The sequence below is a fragment of the Amia ocellicauda genome, chromosome 7 (assembly GCF_036373705.1).
Source record: "Amia ocellicauda isolate fAmiCal2 chromosome 7, fAmiCal2.hap1, whole genome shotgun sequence".
Classification (NCBI taxonomy): Eukaryota; Metazoa; Chordata; class Actinopteri; order Amiiformes; family Amiidae; genus Amia; species Amia ocellicauda.
The window spans coordinates 32,332,702-32,356,320 of record NC_089856.1 but is presented as its reverse complement, the minus strand read 5'-3'; the positions used below and the strand labels follow the sequence as shown (position 1 = coordinate 32,356,320).

The window sequence follows — 23,619 nt, the reverse complement described above, 5'->3', positions numbered from 1 at the left end:
GTCTGCCAAGAGTCTCTTTGCTTCCTTTTTCTTTTATGAAAAGCCCTAATGAACCTTTTCATAATACAGGACAATGTATGGAAGTTCTACCATCCTATTGTCTTAATTTACTTTTGTTACAAAATATCACATTATTTTTACATACAATTACCCACGTATACAGCTGGGCTTTTCCTAGAGCTATCTAGGTAAAGCACCCACAAACCCTCCACTACAGAGTCTAGAGCCCTAACCACTACTCCACATCACTGCAAGTAAGAGTGTTAACATTCTTTTAGTTAATGTCAAACCTTTCAATTTAAATGTCGATACATTTTCTACATAGAAGGCAGCATGCAACCAGAGCATGTGCAAAACCTAGAAAATGCATTTAAAATAGGAAATTCAAGTTATTGCCAACTGAAGCATTCATCAAATCAAAGTATAATACACATGATATATGTCCATATTGACAACTCTTTACAAATTAAGAATATGCAATAGACATTCACCTATTTTTTAAAAAGCTCTTGAATACAACTGGCAGCTTTCATTCTTGGGGTTGGCATGTCTTAATCAATTTATTTCTGCTCAGTTCAGAAAACAAATTTATTCTAGCAGATCACAAAGTTATGGAATACATTTTAAAAATAGTGACGGAATACAACTGTGATCAACTGAACTCCTTATTGAATAAGGCAAGCTGATGCTAAGCAAGACAGTCAGGAAAAAAACTAAACCGTCTAGGAAAAAAGGTCTTACTGATGTTCCATAGTTCACAGGACCTGGATGAATTTTCCCCAAAAACAAACAATAACGTTCCTTCCGGAGGTTGAACTTATTATTTATTCATTTTTACTTTAATCATAAGATGAAGTGTCCTGGGTAGAATACAAAAAACTAAAAGTAGTTGCAATTTCAATACTTAGAGGAAAATAGACCAGACAATATTTTCCTTCTTACTCAATGACTTATCACATTAGATTTTCGCTTTCAATCTGAAGGTGGAAACAAATTAACAAAAGTGACCACAGATGGCTAAATTACTGAACTCAATCTGAGTATCTAATGTCAAACAAGGTATTGTTAATTAGGAAACTCCTTAAGATATTATAAAGTACTGCTACATAGACTTAAGACTCACTATCTGCAACATGATATATCAAGCTTTTTAACTTCTACTAATAATATAGTTAGTTATTTTCAAATGAAGAGGTAAGGACTTTCAAAAGCAAACAAATATATTTAGGCCTAATGTATTTTAGAAAATTTTATTTCTCTGGATTCTGTGTATCAAGAAAAAATAGTTTTTCTAAACAGGTTATGAATTTGAGAATGTCAGTTTAAATATATATCTAGCAGATATGCATTTTTTTTAATGTACATTTTAAAATGCTGACTATGTAGATAACACTTCAGTTAATATGTAACCTGTTAGAATGAATTATAACAGAAGTTCTTAAAAGCCACATCATGAGTAACTGTGGACCAATTTTGAAACAGACATGAAACAGGTACACCTAAAATAATTAAAACCCGGCTGTGGATTTTGTAACAGACAGCAATATGGCAGGTGTGTTATACTGTAAATCAATGAACATTTTTTAAAGTTTATTTTGATTGGATTAAATTAATTTCAAGCACAGACGTCAAAAACGACAATCCTCCAAGGAAAAACTGAAGTGGAGGTTGTCAGCCAAAACTCTTTAAAGAGTTAGCATAGGTCCTCCACTGAAGGCATTTGCAATTTGACGGTAATGTTTTCTATACTAAATAAAGTATTGTGATTCTTGTAATCCCTATAAATTACCTTAAACAAAGACTTCAGTCAATTTAAATGAATATCAATAATAAGAACACCACCACAAAACAATCCAAGTTAAAGTTAACATGACTAAAAGTGGTCAGAGGCCAGAATGTTAGAATACAAATTCAGATCAGGACCTCTTACACTACTGTTTCTGGAGCACATAAAGAACCTAAACTTAGAAAATGTTAAATTGAAATTGACTAAATCTTGAAAGTTAAATACTTTCTTTTATAACAGGATAAAGGCAAATTCCCGTAAGAAAAGGTTAAAAGGTTCCGTTACAGGAAGCTCAAAATATCAAATACAATTAATCAAATCTATGCAGATAAAAGCCAAGGTTATGAATAATGAATCTACAACTGAAACACAATGACTCGGTGACAATCTCAAGGATCTGATAAACCACAGGAAAGAAAGAGAAATGGTGGGAAAGGGTTGGGGTTGGGTGGGGTGTACCCAAGGCAAGTGGTCTCAACATTCTCCACCTTACTTACTATCTCAGCTGTTCCTGCATTGTAATCAATTGTCTGGTAATCCAGTTGGCATGTTTCATGCGTTGACAAGTCTGTTTAATGGCTTGCCAGCATTACCTATCAAGCAGAGTCTGAGAGACAGCAAGAGAACTGTGACAGAACAGTCTTCGGGCCCCAACGTCACCAGCGAACTTGAGACTCTGAAATCTCAATGTCGTATAACCTCAATTCACCTATTTTGAATTAGGGAAATCCAGTTACATCACTGTCATATATACCACAATAGCAATTGCATTTTCTCATGCAATTGCATTTCAAAATTGCATTCTGATTGTGTGGAAACCGATTCCAGAGGAATGCAGTTATTTCATGCCATAGAAACACACTACGTAATTAGGATAGCCTTTTCTACTCAGAGAAAAGGTTCTGCTCAATAAAATGCTCATCGGCTGTCCTTGGAAAACTCGTCAAGATAACTTGCCATCAGCATGTTAGCCACCGTAATTAGCGTAACAGAAGGAAGAAGTCACTTTGTCAAATAAAGTTAATCTGCAGTACTTTAAAACTGCACTGCACTCCTGCTAACCTCTCTCTTCAACAGCTACCGGTGCTCCTAAAGAGAAAGTGTCCACAGAAGTTCAGACAGCAAAACTTGGGAGTTCATTTAAACACATCAAAAATATGAAAGAATAAAATGTTACAGAGTTACACAAAAAAAGTGAGGTGTCCTTAATGTCTGGATTTAAGTGAAAGGTGTGGTATGAAAATACTTGTCACTGCATGGGCTGAAAAACATTTTTGTAAACACAGTCTAAGTGCAGGAACAAAGAAGTTTTGGTAGACCAGAGATATCTATGACTAGCTTTTACAAAACCAATGTATGATGATCTTTTGCACAATGAATGTCTACCTGTGCTAGGAAGTGAAAACACCCAGCTCATTCTTCCTGCTGTGCACAGAGAGAGAACACAAGCAATGGAATTCAAAACACTATTATTCTACAACACTACAACTACTGACATTAATTAACTATTAAATGTGCAATGGCATGCTATTACTTTTCACTAGCTGAACAAAATAACAGAACGGTAATTTCACACAAATTAATCATACCAGCAGTACAAGCCTCATACAAAATAGAGCATTTATGATCACTAGCAAAAAAACAAACAAAACCAAAAAACTTTGACTGATGTCACTTACCCCTGGCCAAGAGGACACTACTCATAGTAGTACTACTCACTACCACATTTCCGGCACACCCATTCCAACATTCAACATTGGGGGAAAAACCTACAGACTAAATCCACTGTTTACAAATCAAGGCTAGGCAACATCCTGTGCGAGAAAGGGGACTTGTTGCATACAATGTTTTGGAGCTTTTCTTCCGAGATTTCATATCCAGAAATACAAAGCCAAAGACATTGCTCACTGGTCACTTGCCAAAAAAAAAAATCTTATGACATAAGGATAGGCAAAACATAACACCTATGAAATGTAATTGCTTAATCATTTGATGCCAAACCCAAATTACCAGACACCTGGCTGTAATGAATGGCATTCTCCATTTTTCAACAGTTCAGTCATTCAGCTCACTGGTGAAAAAAAATTATTGTCACCAGGGGGTTCTGATTTTCATGAGATACCCCCCCCACCTTTGTCTCTCGTTTATTCAGGTAGTTTTGGGGTTTAATGCAAATTCAGAAAAAATATATATTTGGAGGGTTACATTGGTTAAAACCCCCCAGAAATGTACTTCTGTATATCACCTATTATCGCTCACCTGTCTTCCACCCTTCTCACTGCCGACAAATTGGATAAGTGGCAATGGGGCAAAGCACTTAAGATTATAGGCTAAATAGAGTTGTTTCAGGATAGATGTAGGTATGTTGTGTCCTCTGGGGGATAGATATCATGCTGAATGTATAATGGGATGACAAACTAAGAAGGTTTTAATGTTTTCCTCGATTACCATGATCTTTTGTAAGGTTTAGTTGTGGATATGAAAATCTTGTGTCAAGCAGCTCTCAAGTTCTGATTAAACAGTTGATGAAGTTGCTACTCTGTTCTGGGGCATTGAGCATGAAATCTGAGCTGGCAGGATGGGGGTCGAAGGCCAAATCTATTGCGGAAACCACATTTCTCGAAGCTGTCCATCAAGGATGTCCATAATGGAGAACCAACCATATATGGGGATTGTACGGTATATAAACCAACGGGTCGAATGAACTTCCATTCCTTAAATTCAAACCAAGAGCAAAATCTGAGGATTTACTTTCCCATCTTTTGTTTATTTTATTTTATCTTCAAAAGAACACAAGAAATCTTAGGACCAGGAAATGGCAATTAAACAGTCTACTTGCTGTTCTTGGGTGATTTCCTTCACTCAAATTTTTATGCTTAATTCATAAGCACCCCTCTTAAAAAGAATCTAGTTCAACCTTGAACTCCCTTGAATTTTTTGTTTCATTACCCCTCCCAGGTAACATATTCCATATGTGTAGCTGAACTCAAAGGACAATTGTGCACAGTATTCATCAGCTACATTTATATACTGCAAGCCCCATTTGCGCAATGCTCCGTAACAGACTGTCTGCACAGTGGCTGCGGTTTAAGTCATGCTAAACATCATTGAAGTTGATCATTGTACTTTGTAGTAGATTAGCGGCATATGTAATAGTCAAGTGTGCATTGCAGCTGCATGTCTGCCAGTGTAAGAGCAGGTACATGGAAAAGTGCTGAGAAAAAGCAGAAAACAGAAACCAGAAACAAAAAAAGTGATTTTCTTGCAAAAACAGAAGACCACCTGGAAACCAATTAGGAAAAACCAACACGTAAAAACAAAACAACCTAATGTTGCAGAAAGCATGGAATAAGGGATTCAAAAACTCAGCTCAAGCTATAATTCCAAAATCATTTTATAATACATTGCAGGGATGGAATTATACAGCACATACATATTGTTTACATTGTATAACATTCTTCTAGGGCTGGGCGATATGACTTTAAAATAATATCTTTATATTTTTAGAAGTTTGGGCGATACACGATGTCTCTAATTTTCCTCCAATCAAGCTATAAAATAAGACCAAAGACATTCAAACAACAAGTCTTTCTTTAATAATTAAAAATGCAAAACTAACAAATATCACATGCAGGCTATGATGGTAAATATGATTTTTGTTTTACCTGACTTACAAAACTATTATGCCTGTATAAATAATGCGCAAAATAACAAATACTGGCTGTCAAACTAGATTTTGAGGAAAAGGCATGGAATACACTCGAGCCTGCATAATAGACTTCATGAAGCCCACAGAATGCAATATATTACAGCGCATGTGATGTGTGATTGCTATAACTTGTTATGTGATATATATACACTCACCTAAAGGATTATTAGGAACACCATAATAATACTGTGTTTGACCCCCTTTTGCCTTCAGAACTGCCTTAATTCTACGTGGCATTGATTCAACAAGGTGCTGAAAGCATTCTTTAGAAATGTTGGCCCATATTGATAGGATAGCATCTTGCAGTTGATGGAGATTTGCGGGATGCACATCCAGGGCACGAAGCTCCCGTTCCACCACATCCCAAAGATGCTCTATTGGGTTGAGATCTGGTGACTGTGGGGGCCAGTTTAGTACAGTGAACTCATTGTCATCTTCAAGAAACCAATTTGAAATGATTCCACCTTTGTGACATGGTGCATTATCCTGCTGGAAGTAGCCATCAGAGGATGGGTACATGGTGGTCATGAAGGGATGGACATGGTCAGAAACAATGCTCAGGTAGGCCGTGGCATTTAAACGATGCCCAATTGGCACTAAGGGGCCTAAAGTGTGCCAAGAAAACATCCCCCACACCATTACACCACCACCACCAGCCTGCACAGTGGTAACAAGGCATGATGGATCCATATTCTCATTCTGTTTATGCCAAATTCTGACTCTACCATCTGAATGTCTCAACAGAAATCGAGACTCATCAGACCAGGCAACATTTTTCCAGTCTTCAACTGTCCAATTTTGGTGAGCTTGTGCAAATTGTAGCCTCTTTTTCCTATTTGTAGTGGAGATGAGTGGTACCCGGTGGGGTCTTCTGCTGTTGTAGCCCATCCGCCTCAAGGTTGTACGTGTTGTGGCTTCACAAATGCTTTGCTGCATACCTCGGTTGTAACGAGTGGTTATTTCAGTCAAAGTTGCTCTTCTATCAGCTTGAATAGTCGGCCCATTCTCCTCTGACCTCTAGCATCAACAAGGCATTTTCTCCCACAGGACTGCCGCATACTGGATGTTTTTCCCTTTTCACACCATTCTTTGTAAACCCTAGAAATGGTTGTGCGTGAAAATCCCAGTAACTGAGCAGATTGTGAAATACTCAGACCGGCCCGTCTGGCACCAACAACCATGCCACGCTCAAAATTGCTTAAATCACCTTTCTTTCCCATTCAGACATTCAGTTTGGAGTTCAGGAGATTGTCTTGACCAGGACCACACCCCTAAATGCATTGAAGCAACTGCCATGTGATTGGTTGGTTAGATAATTGCATTAATGAGAAATTGAACAGGTGTTCCTAATAATCCTTTAGGTGAGTGTACATATACACAGTATTATTTACTGTCACATAATAACAATAAAACAAGTAATAGTAATCACGCAACACATGCACTGTAAAATGTTACAGATTCAGGTAGATTTACCATAGCCGTGTTTATAGTGGCGCATTAAGTGGAACTGAGGCAGAAGATTAGAAGATTTAGAAGATTTGGTTAGTTCTCCAAGATGTTTGGGATACACTACCTGTCGAGTTCCTTCAAAAACTATGTGGAAGTGTACCTAGCAGAATTGATGCAGTTTTGAAGGCAAATATTGATTTGATGTAGATTTTTCTTCTGTTCACTCACTTTGCATTTAGTTTATTGATAAATATAATCTATTAACACGTCTATTTTTGAAAGCACTTACTTTACAGCATTTTTTTTCAAACCTGCCTAAAACTTTTGCACAGTACTGTATGTATGTATGTATTATATATATATATATATATATATATCCACATTCGCTTATGTTCTTAGTGTGTAATTCAAACATTTAATAGCTGTATTACTTCATTAATTCACTTCCATTGCATTTAATTTTTTTTTAATATAGCTAGTGTAACATTCAAGATCGTAATTCCACGCACCTGTCCCTTTGTAAAATAAACATGCAACTTTATAAGCAGTTGCATCTCCTGATTAAGGACCTCAGAACTACTAATTTACTAACATCAACACAAATTATTCAAGAGTAACACACCACAACACACATTTGCTTCCTCCTCTTGATTCCTGCTACCGCCTTACTTTTATAAATGAAGAAGGAGATTGGTCAAATAAAAAGTTATTGATAAGTGTCTTCTGCAAGTGATTGGCAACAAAGATTGGCAAGCATTTCCTGCAAAGTGATTGGCTGCATAAACACAAATTGTTACTCCTCCCACATTCCATGGTTTCCAGGTCTGCAGCTAAACAATACAACTCAATACTCGCGAAAGAAGCATTTTGAATTTCGCCCAAAAATAATACATCTAGTATATCACAAAAACTCGATATATCGCCCAACCCTAATTTCTGCAACTAAAAATCTAATCTGAATGGGATTTGTATATAAATGTCTAAATGTACTTTTAAATTGCCAAATTCCAACAGCTAAATTATTAATAAGTCTCTGTCATTATTCTAAACTATGAGTGCACTGCAGTGCCAAACTGAGAGACTTGACAATACCATTGTACTACACTGTAATTAAACATTACCTATACCATTTAGAATCCAAGCAATAGCCTAACCCCCACACCTAGACAACACCCACATTTCAAGCTAGGTCCATGATTCGGTTATGTCTGAGGAAAAGCTAATTTAAGCTTATGAAAATCCCATGTTTTCTTGGGGCTCTAACCCTAACCAAACCTAACCTATTTTTATCCTTCATTTAAATGCAAAATTGTGCTACATTATTTAAAATAATACTGTATAATCAAACTTAAATATAACAATTTGTCCATTCCCGTCTTAATCTGAATACCTTATTCTTCTCTTATAATTCTCCCAATTTTATCTCTCTCATCGTATTTTTTGTGTTAAACATCCAAATATGGAATACTGGAATTGTACTTTGATATTTTCCAATGAATTACCAATTTTGCCAGGCTGTCATAAGGCCTCATAAGGTAATTACCTATAACTGTTCATGCAAACATTTTATGTTTGAATACGGAATTAAATTATTATTATTATTATTTTTGCTTAGGTCACAAGTACGTATTTTCATATAGCTAATTGAATGTATTGTTGACAAATCCTGAACACCTTCTTGGTGGTGTAAATTGCCCAGTGTTTTTCTTTACATGTAGAGGTAACATTAAAACTACTTTCTAACCACTTTTCTGTAGTGAGAGCCAATATTTACACCTGTTCCGAGTTCAAGTCTCATCCCCTTGATAATATTTCACAGGATGAACATAATTCAATAACTCTCAGGGGGATTCCTGTCATTTGGCTTTCCATACTTAAAAGCTCTCAGGCCTTATATTTAAGGTGCTGTAACAGAACCAAGGATGAAGCATTTATGAAGTGCCTTTTTGACACAATCTATCCTACAGCACTTCAACATTCAACTCATCGGTTTAACATAAAAAAAAAAAAAATGTTTTGCTTTTTTGCAATTAAAACACTGGAAACATGTAAAAGAAAATGACAGCCTGAGGTATGTTTACACAAGATAAATGTATATATAAAAAAAACTAAATTTTATATATATTTCAAAATAGTTAAATAGGCAGTTATTGTTTTAAAACGCAACAGCCCCGAAAAGGTTTGGCAACTCAGCAGAGTCTTGATTGTGAACAATGATGACTGTGCAGATATAGGATGCCCGCCGGGAAAGTCAATCAGTTGCTGAAGGAAGATCACCCCCAGAGAACAGGGTAGACAGGAAGGAACATGGAGAAGTTACTAAGCTGACAGAACATGGAGAGCCGCCAGGAACACTCTGGTGGACCCTGTCTGACATACACATCGCTGCCAGGCCACACAAGACCAGATTGGTATAAACTTGGGATCACCATTAAAAAGCACACACAAGCCACACAGAACGGAATCCTTACTGCTTGGGGTGTTTGGAAGCTGACAGTTGACAGACACAGGAATGGACTGATTAAGTAACTTATGTAGAGGTGTAGGGCTAATCCTCCAACTGGCTTATAATGATAATGTATTCCAATTTACAGACAGCATGTTTAAAAATTCTGCTGCAGCAGATACCCTACTTAAAACAACTTGATCGCAATGGCCAATATTTAAGTTACAGATTAAATATAGTTGGAAAGCAACATGTTATAGCAATATAGATATAAATTCTTAAATTTACGGAAACAATAGCATTAGAACTTTCATGTACAAACAAAATCCCTGGCACGGTTTTCTCCCATTCATTTCATCAACCTTCTGTGGTAAAAGCTAACATTACCTATAAATTAATATTTTACATGGCTGAACAGTGGCATCAAAGGCATCCAATGAAAAGATATTTAAATAAGTATACCATTGCAAAAGTTGCCGCTTTACCACTGAAAGTACAGCGAAGGATAAGTTCTCTATCAGCCAGAAGTCTTCACTTTTTCTGACCAAATAATACACTTAATTTCATGTTTTGTATACAGTGCTCTAAAACCATGCCATAGATTTTAAATTAGTCAAATCTAAGCACATTACATTACACCTATTACATCTGAAAATGAGTAGGTGAAGGCTTATTGTTTTTCAACTGATAACACATTTAAAAACAAACAAACTCTGCTTTCCTTCCCTGTCGGTATAATGTAATTTAGGATGACAATGGCTCAGGGATTGAAACATAGACAGAAAAATTCCCAGCAGCAGTGCTGTTTTACATGTACATAGACAGGAGCTGCCAGAGGGGCCCCCCTAATCATGACCCAGAGGGAGGAGAGGCTGAAGAGGTACTCAGGGTGTCTAAGTCTCCCTGGCCTTCAAGGTCAAGAGATGCATCATCACAAAATGATTCCCCTACCTTCCACTGGTCCCGCGGGAGGATTTTCACCACCACCACATCCCCATTCAGAGCTCTGTTGCGAGACACAATCCCATCGATAAATATGTCCCGTGTCCCTTCCTGCAGTGGGAGGAGAGAAATATTAAATCACACATTTTACAAGGCTTTTAAAAATGAACCTTTATGGCAATGCCTGGGCAACTTTTAGTGTTCACTGCAGTATATGGTAGTGTATAACCAGCCAGAGGCACACTGAGGACTAATTTCTCTCTGGGATGGCACAGGGGGCCATAGCTGCAGAGTTTATCTTCAGTGTAGTCCTACATTTAATTGGATACAAAAAAGCCAAATACAAGTTGTTAAACTTTCCACCTCTGTCTAGGGTTACTAATTGACTAACAGTTTCTCTAGTACAGAAATAGTAATGCTTATTTAGTGACAATTTAAATCCCTGCATTGACAACTAATGTATTTACAGATACATATATCTGTGTTTATTTGTTACAATCAATGCTTACTGAATTTAAAAACAGAGTACTTGTAATTTAGAAGCATAAAGTCTCTAAAGTGACTGTAAATGCTTCTTCTCCAGCACCCTGAAGGAAATCACAGCGGGCTCATTGAGGTTTGCTGGGTTGAAAAGGAATTCTGGTATCTCAAATTTAATTAATGGCATTGTTGAACTATGCCAAATAATTACACTGCTGAAAGTTTATAATTTTGAGTCTGAAATAACTCAAGAAATGCATGTCTGTGCAATTTCATAAATCATTCATAAAATTCATAAAAGTCTAGACTGAAATGAAGTTTTGGATTTAAAAATAAAAAGTAAAAGCATTATCTTTGCTAATGCTGCTCTAAAGAGCATAGTATAACAATTATACGAGTACAAAATACTAAAATGAATCCGTAAAAAAGTATTCTTCCAAATACATTTCTTTAGGGTGCCTGGTAGAGTGGTTCACCGCTATTAAGAAAGCAACCAAAAATCTATTATATTGGTGAGTTTCTGTTGATATACCACAATATCCACTGATACATGAAATTATAGCCAAGGGGGCAAATCAGGGATTTCATGGGGTCAGTCCTTCATAAAACCTTAGTGTAATACATTCATTACAAGAAAAAAAGGAGAAAGCACGCAACAGACTAATACTATAATATTAGTGGTGTAAGTGTCCTGAAGTTAGGACCTTATGACAAGAGAGAGATTAGTGTCTGGTGGTTATTGGTGCCTTTAGTGATTTCAGAGCCTGATTTTGCATGAAATTAACTGTATTGAACTCTCATAATCCCAGTAACAGGGTTTTAAAAATCAATAGCAGCTTCTCAGGCCAGCAGTCGGCAGCTAATGTAATGACAAATGATGGCAACCGTTTGAAAAGCCCCTCCCTATGTGATGGCTGTCCCATGCCTTGTAAACTGGGGACCCAGAGTTTATTGCTGCCCGCTCACCAGGTCACTGAGAGGTTTCCCTTCCGTTAGTCAAGTATTTATATCTTTGGCAAACCCCAAAAAAGGCACCCTTGAAAGCCAATGTTTTTTATTTCTTTAAATTGTGGTTATCAAGCCCGGAGTGATGGACAGTGCAAGTTATGGTAGAACGAATGCTACTTCTGACTCATGGAATATATGAAAATAAAAAATAAATGATTTATCAAACCACATGAAGTCATCCAAGATTAATTCCACAGCCCGTTAATGAAAAAGACACACTTTCTAAATGCAACGATCAATTCCTGATGGTGACATGAATTTTATGAAAAATTTAAATGCAACAATAACAAAAACAAGGATGGAAAAGCCTACAGCAATTAGCCTACATAACTGAAGAGCAGAGGAAGATTGTGCACAACTGTTATTTTGAATGATTAAATTGTCATATTTCCATAAACCGTTTTTATCTCACATCTCAACCCTGTTAATGTGCAACAAATTTTAAACTCTGCATAGGGGACTCTTTTGTATGGAAAGGTCAAGATTCTTATTTTCTTATAATTAAATGAACTAATGTTTAGGTACATTGAAGGCAAAACGATGTTAAGTTTGTTGAACTTCCCCTTGGGCTGGGCGATATGAGTTAAAAATAATAATAATAAGTTTGGGCGGTACACGATATACATCTCGATATTTATTGTTTTTCTCCAATCAAGCTACAAAATAAGACCAAAGACATTCAATCAACAAGTCTTTCTTTAAATATTAAAAATGCACAAATACCACATGCAAGCTGTCATGGTAAATATATGCAGAATGCAACACATTACAGCACAAGTGTAATATTACTTGTGTTATGTTGCTATGGGATATATAAAATCCGTAATCGCGATAAGCATTTTCAATTTCGCCCAAAATAATACATCGTGTATATCGCAAAAACCCGATGGATCGCCCAGCCCACCTTCCCCTAACTCCAAAAACAAACTTCTTCAGGGTGTGGTGAGATGGAGGAAAAACACAGACATTTTTTACACTGTACATTCTCCCTTTTTACCTTATCTGCTTTACCTCTATACAAACTTTGAGAGAAGCATGAATAGCATTTAAAGTACATTTTGTAATAACACAGAGCAATTTCTACTTTGGTGTATTTCATAATTTAAACATTCTATCTCAGCACATAAAGGAAAAAGATCAAAGGCACCTGGCACAAAGTACATTTGTGAAATGCGCATTCTTTTTCAAAATTCCAGCACATTAGTTTACTTTGACTCATAATTGCATTAAACTATGTAATTAAATGTTACAAGCAATAAGGTTAATGAATCCTTTCTTTTTAACCCTATCCCTCATGGAATCTGACAAAAGTAGAATAATAATAGTATTGCTTTTCACTGGTAAGTCAAGGTTGTAATAACGTACTTTTGAACACCTTCCTTGCAAACAAAGTATATGTAAATTCACATAAAATGTCACTTTTAACTGTTTTTCCACATCCCGTTCTTTGTATGACTGAAAAGTACCAAGTAATCTTTAAATGCAAATGTGTAACAATTAAAAACAAAAGAAAAATACATTTGAGGCTCTATCATCAAACAGGACTACAGTCTTGGAAAAGTCACTGGGACTCTCTACTCAAGGCCACCCATCTGGGTTTTTTTTTCCCTGGTCAGAAAAAAAACATGCATGAAATACTTGTGTATATACTGCTGCAGTTTACAAAAACACCACACAAGCTGGTATATTTAACTTTTCAAGTTGAATTATGTTGAATCTACAAAAGACTGTACAGACTAGTTCCAACCCTGTTTTAGAGAGAGAGAACAAAGTGGCTAAGGGAAGTCCTTACAGCAACAGACCACACTTGTAAACGCCTAATAAACTAGAATCATCAATGCAGTATAAATAATATTGCATAATAAGATACAGGATTTATGAAATGCCTTACTTAGACAATGCCATGAAAGTACATGTATTTAAAGTGTTAAATACATTTGTGAATCATCAAAAAATATATAATGCATAACTTTAAAAGGCAAATACAAAACCTTGATATATAGGCCTATTTAAGAAGCCAAGTGATTGATATGATCAATGTAAGCTGTGCCAGGAAAAACCACAGTGGAATATTAAAGCCCTTGGGAGTCTTCATCATTCAAAGAACTTGAAGTATTGTTCAATGTTAAATAACATTTAAGCTAATGTTTTATTGTTTGGACATGCTGAGAGGTAACCAAGGACAGAACAGAAAGTAATGAGTTTATATTACCCCTACTTTGTTGGTATGATTTACATTTGCATCCACACTGAAGTGTTGGATCTCAGATTAATGTTACCTTTAATGTCGATACATGTTTTGTGGTCTGGAAGTGAACATACAAACCCTATTTTCAGAAAAATACATTTTGAACTTCAAGAGTTACTTCAGTATACGAGTTTGCAGTGGATCCAAAAACAAGTCAGTTAGATCCCACTGGGGTACAATGAGAAGAATAAGAGATGATTCCTTGATACTCCTATCCCACAAGCAAAGCTGCAAACAATACAGACATGAATTGAAAGGCATACTGATGGCTAAAGGGTAATTTAACAATAGTTTATTTCAGAAACATTTCCAAAACACTATATTTCCTCGGTAACAGTATGCTTTGTTGTATATAATATCTCTTTGAATCAATCTGAATGTTATTGCAGGACCATATTATGGTTGAAGCACAGACAAAATACAGGTAAATATGTAGGCAAATATATTTACTTTGAATAATACGTAAAAAACAATTTACATGAGACTCACAGGCCATAAGTAAAGAGCAAATGTAAGACAATCCGATTCTAGTTGCAATAAAAAGAAGCTTTACATTTCTAAGCGATTGCTCGGTAAACGCGGTCTGTTTTTTGGTAAGTTATCATGGCAAATCTGATTGTTCCAGAATTTTTAACTACATCTAAAAAACCTTCTCAAAGCTCAATGAGGGGAAATGACTATGGAAAGTACATCAGTGATGCACATGCCTGAATGCATAACACTTGAACTATTGGACTTGCATAATGCCACACTAATTTGATTCCCCTTTACCATCCGGAGCAATCAACTTCCAAAGCTGTGTAAAAGAAGACTGGCAAAGTCTTTCAATTGGAAAAGTAAGTTAGCATGGCAACTAACAATCTGAGGAGAAACAACAAGGAAGAAGTGAAACTATGGGAAAATGCAGGTGACATAAACTATTCCTTTGACCTGAGTTCATTAAATCTTTGACTTTTTCTTTTAAAGCACTTAATGTTTCCTATGAAAAAATCAGTCACGGGAAGAACAATACAAAACCTAGCATCTCAATGAATAAATCTGATGGAAACTTGTTCCTCATCAGTGCCATGGCCAATTTAACTACTTTTCCATGGGAAGCCTCTGGTACTCCAGATGAAGCTGTGGACCCAGCCAAGAGATCCAGGGTTTGAACCGAGTCCCAAGTCAGCCACTATTAAACTGGTGATCCCAGCGCTGCGGTTAACCTCCCGATGCTTCAGTCCTTCCTACTGTAAAATGGGGTTAAGGCAACAGGCCCTCAGCAGTAAAATCTTCCTCTAATTCTTTCTTTCACATACAGTCTGCAAAATGACTTGAGCATCACAGGGTTACTTGCACACAACGTTACAGAAAGACTAGGGCAATCTTCTGAACACCTGTCTATGACAGTTCAGCTGCTGGGGCCATAGAGAACATAAGAAAGTTTACAAACGAGAGGAGGCCATTCGACCCATCGTGCTCGTTTGGTGTCCATTAATATCTAAGTGATCCAAGGATCCTATCCAGTCTATTTTTAGTGTTCATTCTTTATTACAAAAGTCTGCTACGTCAACGCAACTCTGATTGTTGATAAGGTCATATTTTCTTCTAACCAGGCTGTGTTTAAAGATATGGAATATAGATAGATTTCAGAGAAGACAATCTCTGTCTTAACTATGCAGCTGGTCAAAAGGACCTTTAATAAAGAATAGGAATGTACATCAATCATAATCAGTTGTCGTTCCCCAGCCTTCAAGGTCACAGTAACCAAAATAGGCATGTCATGGGAATCCCTGATTGGTTATGTCAGGAACAGGATTGAAGTCATATTTGAATGAAAACATACTGAAAAAGCATTTCATATAATGCTTAGGCCACAACAAGGCCAATATGAATTACCAAGAAATAAACATGACACACTGCTAAACAACGTTCCTCTATTCATATTAACAATCTTACTGGACACCTGAATTGACTTAATTAAAAAATAAGTTGAGGAACATGTAAGAAGGAGGTTTTTATTGAAGTCCCTGACATTTATAAAGACTATTGGTTTTAATATTTATAACGTGCAATTAGTGTACTGAAATTATAGCCAAGATACCACCAGGTTAATGATATTCCCAGCACATTGTTTAGTTCTTATATACAGAATTTAACAAAAGATTAGATAACCTCCCTTAAACATTATTACAGGTGAAACAATAAATCATAAGTAATAGGACCAAATGTAGTCACTGTAATCAAGGGTTCCAAGTAATTACCAAACATATATTTGAAGTAATATCTGTTAGGTTATCTACAGTCTATCTATCAGTCTATTGAGGGAGGCTTTTTTTAGAGACATTTAAAACAACCAGGCAATATTTCTTTATTAGTATTATTGATTTTACTGTTTCACAGTGTCAGTCTTAAAGAGTGCCAGTTTTGTAGTAGTATATAGTCCTCAACCTAAGATGAACAAAAATAGCTCATTAGTGTGAAATTATGTTTCAACTCCCAATGTCTGCCAATGTGTTTTTGTTACAGTTTCTGAAAACATACCTTTTTTTAAACCACTTTTTAAAAAGCACAGTTTAAGTGCATTGTTTGGGAACTGTCCATTGCTGCAATAGCTTGTAGCAAAACCAAACTAAAAACAGACAAATTTAAAAGCCACTATCATTCTACTGGTATTCCAAACATTGCAGCTGGCATATTCCACTAAAACACCACGAAGAACAGAGAAAAAGAAACCCAATATTTCTCATAAATCTAACTTATTTCATCCTTTATGCAGAGCAGCAAGGTTATCAGTGCAAGTTGGGTGTGCTGCAATAACCAAGCTATCAATGCTCAAGTAATTGCACCAACAGAATATTCCCACCACTATATTAATGTAGAATGTATACAGCCAATTTTAATATCCATTGAAACATCTAAGATTTGCGTTTAAATGGATTAAATAGGATGCAGGGCTACCTTGTGCTCCCATGCTAGCTCTTGAACACCTCAGATACTAATGTGAGCCGAATTCCTCCCATTAGAAAATTAATAAACTGTATATTTTGTAAATATATGATATAATCTAACTTTGACCTCTGTTTGACACTTATCCACATGCTCTGCCTAAGGTAAATGAGGTGACAGTGTGTGACTGTGTGATGCGTGGGTGAAGGAAGTCAGAAAAACAGAAGTAAACAGTGGTGATGTCAGAAAACGTGAAAGCAAACACTTGCAAGTAGAGACAGACCACATTTTAATAGCCGACTCCTTGGATATTTTGGCTTGTCAGGGTTCTTTTTCCCCTTTTTCTTCATGAAACGCACAGGACATTCTTGCAGTAAAACATCTGCACATTCTACATGCCATAAATTAATTAATGCAAATGCTTGACTGCATAGGCCAGACCAGAACTTTAACAAACTGAACCCCAACTTACCTCAGTTTGACGTCAGAAACCTTTTGCTAAACTTGAGGCAGATGTTATAAACAGGGCTGTTTCCTTTTTTTCAGAAACATAACAAGAGAACCCTGCTAGAATTAAACATTACCTGACCAATGTGTAACTTGTCAAACTTTTCATTTGGCTAGTAACAGTTCTGGCCCCTGTGCTGCTATTTCAGGACAGTGTCCCAATTAACATGCGTTACAGTGTTATGCTTTACTGTGATATATTTTCTTTCCGTTAAATGGAAACATGAAAGGTCCTCAGGCAGTTCTCTCACTTTCTTGCAAGCCTACAAGAGTCAATAAAACTATGAGGTATTCCCTTCTGAGACCTTCTGCAATTAGCCTACGTTAGCAATATCATCTGTCTGTGTACTTACAGTAATCGAGGGATTTAATAAACCCATGGAACTTGTGATGACTTGTATTTTCAATTATTGAAGTTTTACATTAAATGTGATGTGGGAGATGGGGATCTTACCTCAAAATATAAGTGTTACATTGCTTTAAAAGTAAAAGGTATATAAAACAGTGTAAGAGAAAATGAGTGAAATACTTACAGGAGAAGGAATGAAGGCTTCATGGTACTTTTTAGGGTTGATTCTTAAGGAGCCCTACAAAAGGACAAAGTTTAATGTAAAATATAATTCACAAAAATACAGTATGAAGGAAAACATATGGTATCATACATATATTCATATAGATTACATTACTTGTTCATCTTGAGTTTCCTGTTTGTATTCAAAGGCACTCCTTGTGGACTATAAACTGTTACCTTATGTAAATAATTCCAAGATCAATGCTAATGTGCAGTAAAGTTTCCATTCATGATGTTTACAACAGTTAAATGAAAATACTTTCAATATTATAGCCCAGGGGAAAAGTTTTGTTGAAACTACTGAAATATTAGTCTCTGTAAATCAATTGCAGTTTAAATAATCCTGTGTTAAGGCTATTTCAAAGTCACAGTGCAGAACTGTACAATGATATGCACCTGCCTCAACTCACTTCCAGTCACTTCAAAGTCAAGATCTGTGTGTACTCAAAAAATAACTAACAAATTGGAACTATGCTAGTATAAGACTTGGGTAAATTGTAACAACACAGAAGACATTTTGAGCAACCATTTCTTGGAGGAAATATTAAGGTAAGGACATCTGCAAACAAACAAACAAATATATATATATATATACATACATACACCAAACAGATTAGATTTATTTTACCTGAATGAGTTCTTGTCTCTTTAACCCTGCAGAAACATCCTGTGCATCCATGTAGGTTTCAAACACTTGTTTCTTCTTGCCTCTGCCTGGTTTGTGCTTATTTTTACCTTTATCAGAGGGAGTCATATTTGGACTACACATTGTGCCTGAAAGTACAAAATAAAACACTAAACCTTAGCTCAAACGGGCCGACTTGGAGACAGCATTTGAAATACAAAATAAGGAATGTAAAGTTAACCGATATACAAAGGAAGTACAGAAGTAGATTGATAAATATCAGGTTAAGAGGACGCTAAGAATGACAGGATTTTTAATATAAACAAATATTAATCCTATATTAACAGAAGCATGAGCCACTGCAGTAGTTATAATGATTTCGGTGCCAATTCCCTGACTTTGAATAAAGAACTGCATTGTCTACTTTATTTTGACTGACATTCAGATGTGTTAGTTTAGAAATACTGGTATATGAAAATGGTTTTCAATTTGGGATGTAGAACAAGCATTTGACAGCAATTTGAAAGATGAACTAGTATGCAGAAAACATGGATGCATATTATCATTGCCAAATTTTAAGTTCTGTAGATTTTTTTAAAGTTCCTTCAAAGCTCTGTTCATAAATGGAAAGTTTGAATTGTACTAGAAGACAGATGTGATTTATATTACTCCTGGCTTACCTGGGGACTGCCCAATAGTTCCCATATCAATGTGTCCTTTTTTGACAGTTGTCCCATCGCAATCTTTGAATCCCGATCCCTCTTGGTTGCCACCTGCATTGCCTTTGGTCACATTTTTCTTCTTTGATTTCTTTTTCTTGTCCTGCTGCTGTTCAAGCCCAGAGCCAGGGCTACTGCTGTGCACTGCAGCAGAAAACTCTTGTCTTGAGCTCAGGAGCATATCCTTGTCCAAGCCTCCCACAAGAACTGCCGTGCAGGGCACTGAAGACAGAATATCGCTGTGATGATGCTTCTGCTGGTTGGAGTTCACCTGTCTCAAGGTCCCCTCACCACCAGACTCAACGTCTCCATCCTGGCTGGTGTTGGTGTCCCTCCTTTTGCCATGGCGCTGCCGAGCTGCCATCCCTTGCGCGACCTTCAAGGTCTCCACAGAGTCTCCGCGCTCGCTCAGCTTCTCCATGTATAAGGACAGACAGCTCTCCGCTTCAGCTCCCTTAGTGGCGGAAGGTGAATATCCATTCGTGCAGAGGCCTCCTTTCATGTCATCTTCCCTCTTCCTTGGAGGAGTATCCTGCCTCTCCAGACTGGTATCACCAGCCAGATTTCCCCCGTTCTCATCCATTTCCAGCTGCTGTTGCTGTGCAAACTGGTTCAGGAAAGAGCGAAACTTGCTGCTGTGATGCTGATTAAGGAGCCTGGAATAGGCATCTTTCTGGGGGGCATTCTGCACTCGCCTGCCCTCTCCAGACTGGTTAATCCCTCTGCCCTGCCTATGATGTTGCATGATGTTTCTGCTTCAACAGGGCATAAAATAATATAATTAATTAAGGTGTTGTTCTTCCACCTCCATAGTCTTCAACACTTACACACCAAGCGTATAAAGGCATATCTACCATTAAATTGAATATTGTTAATGACAGTTTTTTTTTATGTTTGTTTGTTTGTTTTTTAAACATACATAACAGAGTGTCGTTACTGGCAATAACACTTAAAATGGTTATTTGTATTGTAAGAACAGAATGTTGTATATTAAGATTCTGGAAGAGTTTATTTGTTCAGTTATGAATAATACGGCTGATTCGAATTTCTAGATAATTCAATTTAACAAATTACAACTGCTGGGCATTACAATTTCAAACTAACTTAAATTATACTGAACAGATGGTCGACTTATTGGGAGGCGATAAAGTTCTTGGCTTTCTATACAAATTGCTTTGTGAAACTGGGTTTAAGTAAGATTACTTAAAAAAACAAAAGACTTAACAGCTTTATTCTCATGATATATGTTAAGAATGCAATGCATCTCATTTTTTTCCAACATAAAACGTGTCAGTTTGCTTGATGACTTAAAAATAAACGACTAGGGCTTTATTATCTAAACTACCTACCTAGATAGATAGATAGATAGATCACATGCACATTCAAACACACAACGGTGTCTTTTGTTTCCCCACACGCAATATCTATTCACTTTAATACAGGACAATCTGAAACAATACATCAAAATCATATATCGAGTCTAAAATGTATGCTTTAGCTAACCGTGTAATAATATGAAATGTAACACAAACCAGCTACTTTGTACCGGTAAGAAATGAACAAGCACTCAAGTGTGGTGCCTGAACCAAAGCCAGACACTGCAGCGTTTAAAAGAAAATGCTCGATACATCAGCTGTCCGATGCAATAAAGGACATAAAGATATGCGTACATGTGTTTATACTTACCCGATGCGGTGTTTTCAACAGTATACTAGCACTGACTACAGTCTGCAATATAAGTTGAACAACAAATTTTGGTTCCGGGTCACAGTTCATTTAATTGAACCGCAATGGTTTCTGGGAGCAGGCTTGCACATGGCATTTCTAAATGAAAAGAAAGCAGCATCTTTTGTTACACTACAACTTAATGCAAGAACAAAAAACAAACAAACATGCATAAATACATACAAAAGCACATTAGGATGACTATAGCTGGACGTGATCCGTTTCAATCCTACTCTATAACATGATTGATTTAATGTAGGAATAAGAACAGTCTTTTTTTGTGTTTACCTTCCCGTGTAGAAATTACTCTTTTTTTTTTTTTTTTTAGTTCCTTAAATGATAAAGAGTAACATATCTTTAAAATGTCATTTTCTGCAACTGTTACAATTGCAAATACCCAAAGTTATCCAATAATATATAAACATACACACACATAAATACATCTGTGTTACATAACTTCAAACAAAATAATTGATAAAGAATGAAATTGTCAGGATGTTGGGTGTATTATATTATACATTTGTATTATTAACAATAATAATTTAAAGTTTGGATATCTATTGGCAGGTTACTACTGAAAGAAATATACCTATACATAACTTGACAATAGCAGTTTTGGGTGAATCACTGGATTCAGATCAGAGTGTGACTAGTATTTCCCTTCGAAGACAACATGGTTACAATTAATTGTGCTTCTTTTTTGGGGGTTGGGTAAGAAAAGCATTTTGGTTTGTTTTGTTTTGTTTTGGTTGGGTTGGTTTGTTGTTTATATTTCTTTTTAAACATTTTTTCTTTGTATAATTCTGTCCTTTAATAATGTCATGCATTATTTGTCCATTATTTTTTTTAAAAGCTATGGCATGGTTTCCTTTTTCTGGAATAGCTGATAGTCACAAAAAGCTTTACATGTAATCTTCCAGGGAGTTCAGAGAGACACTGAGGAGGTGTGCAGGAGTGGGTGGTATGCAGTGCTTATACTAATTCAGTCTTTTTATGTTTTTTTCTTCTCTATCAATCATTGCAGTCTGTTCTTGTTTACAAATTAATCAATATGTTGTGATTAATCCTGCTTCAAATTGTTACTGTGAAATAGGCTGCTGGTTATACATATTACATTTTTTATAGCCCACGGAAACATAATTGCACAGTTCAAACAAAATTATGTGAGTCACAATCCATATTTCCTTTATGGCTTTATAATGGTTGATTTAATAAAATGTGTGTTCATATATACCTCATTTGGGAATTTGGAAGTGTCTGCAATTAATTGGCACACCTTATATTTGTTGTCATTTATTTATTTTATTTAATCATAAACAAGACATGAAAATAATATTGGCTGATACAAAGTATGTATAATGTTCAGTTTATTGCAATTGCAAGCATATGTTAAAAAAAAAGTGTAGTGGTATGAAACTGTTGATTTATTTAATCATTTCTATGTAACACCATACAAACATGTCAAAATGCATATACTGATGACTCGAGCAAGAAACATAAACTAAGAGGCCTGGTTTATCCAGCACATTTCATAGCATATACACGCAAATCATTTTAGTGAAGGAACAAAACTGCTTTCTGAAAAACAAGCTTAGTAATTGGCAAATAAAATACATTTAAAACTAAAACATTTCTGGTGAATTTAGTTTTCCCATTTCCCAGTGTTCACATAGAGCTGCTGTTTGCCTTAAATCTTAATAAATCCAGTTTATTGTCCTTTTATGCAGTATAAATATGTTTTAATACTGGATAGCTTGTACAGTGATGCCATGCAATAACTTTTCATCTCTAAAGACTGGAACTCAAATCCATATGAAATAAGTTCTGTGGCAATAAAGTATTTTTATGAATGGGAAATGTAATGATTAACCCTTTAATTCCATTTAGCCGCTGTTGTCTTAGGAGTGAAATTAATTAACAATGCCATCTGTGGTTATGGAATTGTAGTTTAGGAAGATGTGAGCTATTACATCACTTTATAAAAGTAGCACTTTTTCAGACATTACAGCAAACATTTTTATTGGTTCTTTGACCAAGTGAGACTTCACTGAAAAAAAAGGTTTTACATTACATGATGTCTTCCTAATTTTAAATTGGTATCTCACTGCTTTCAGTGACACTGTTAATTTCTATTTTATGAAACTCGGCTTTAGACACCCTGTATGCATTATAACTTTACAGCAACTGGTAAAGCTAATCTGGCTGATTCATACATATGTGGGTTAATGTAATCAGTATTTGCCGTTGAGCTGGAGGTTTTTGTTTGCTCCAGGACAAACCTCCTGCGATTGCAAACCTTATTATTTTACCTTTGGGGAAATTTAAATCTCACAAAAACAAGTCCAGATTTTCAAAGAAGAGGAACGTGGATGTGTAATGAGATAATCAAAGAGAGAAAGTGTCTACACCATATTTTTGTGTAAACTAAAGATATATCAAACCTTTTTTTGTAGCTTCCTTATAATCTTTCACAAAC

The 23,619-nt window shown here is 36.0% G+C and overlaps 1 protein-coding gene across 2 annotated transcripts in view; it reads right to left on the bottom strand.

Annotated features, from left to right (window-relative positions):
- Positions 1 to 21,183, bottom strand: part of dis3l2 (DIS3 like 3'-5' exoribonuclease 2) — a 111,803-nt gene extending 90,620 nt beyond the window's left edge. Inside the window, exons 1-5 of one of the 2 annotated variants that reach the window (XM_066709231.1) lie at positions 21,105 to 21,183; positions 19,380 to 20,173; positions 18,703 to 18,848; positions 18,037 to 18,090; positions 10,342 to 10,443 (exon numbers count right to left, since the gene is read on the bottom strand). In XM_066709231.1, the coding sequence (XP_066565328.1) occupies positions 10,342 to 10,443; positions 18,037 to 18,090; positions 18,703 to 18,848; positions 19,380 to 20,163 (1,086 nt within the window). In that variant the 5' untranslated portion in view covers positions 20,164 to 20,173; positions 21,105 to 21,183. The remainder of the gene's footprint in view (positions 1 to 10,341; positions 10,444 to 18,036; positions 18,091 to 18,702; positions 18,849 to 19,379; positions 20,174 to 21,104) is intronic. The other variant, XM_066709230.1, reaches the window with a different exon arrangement.
- Positions 21,184 to 23,619: the final 2,436 nt, after the last annotated feature.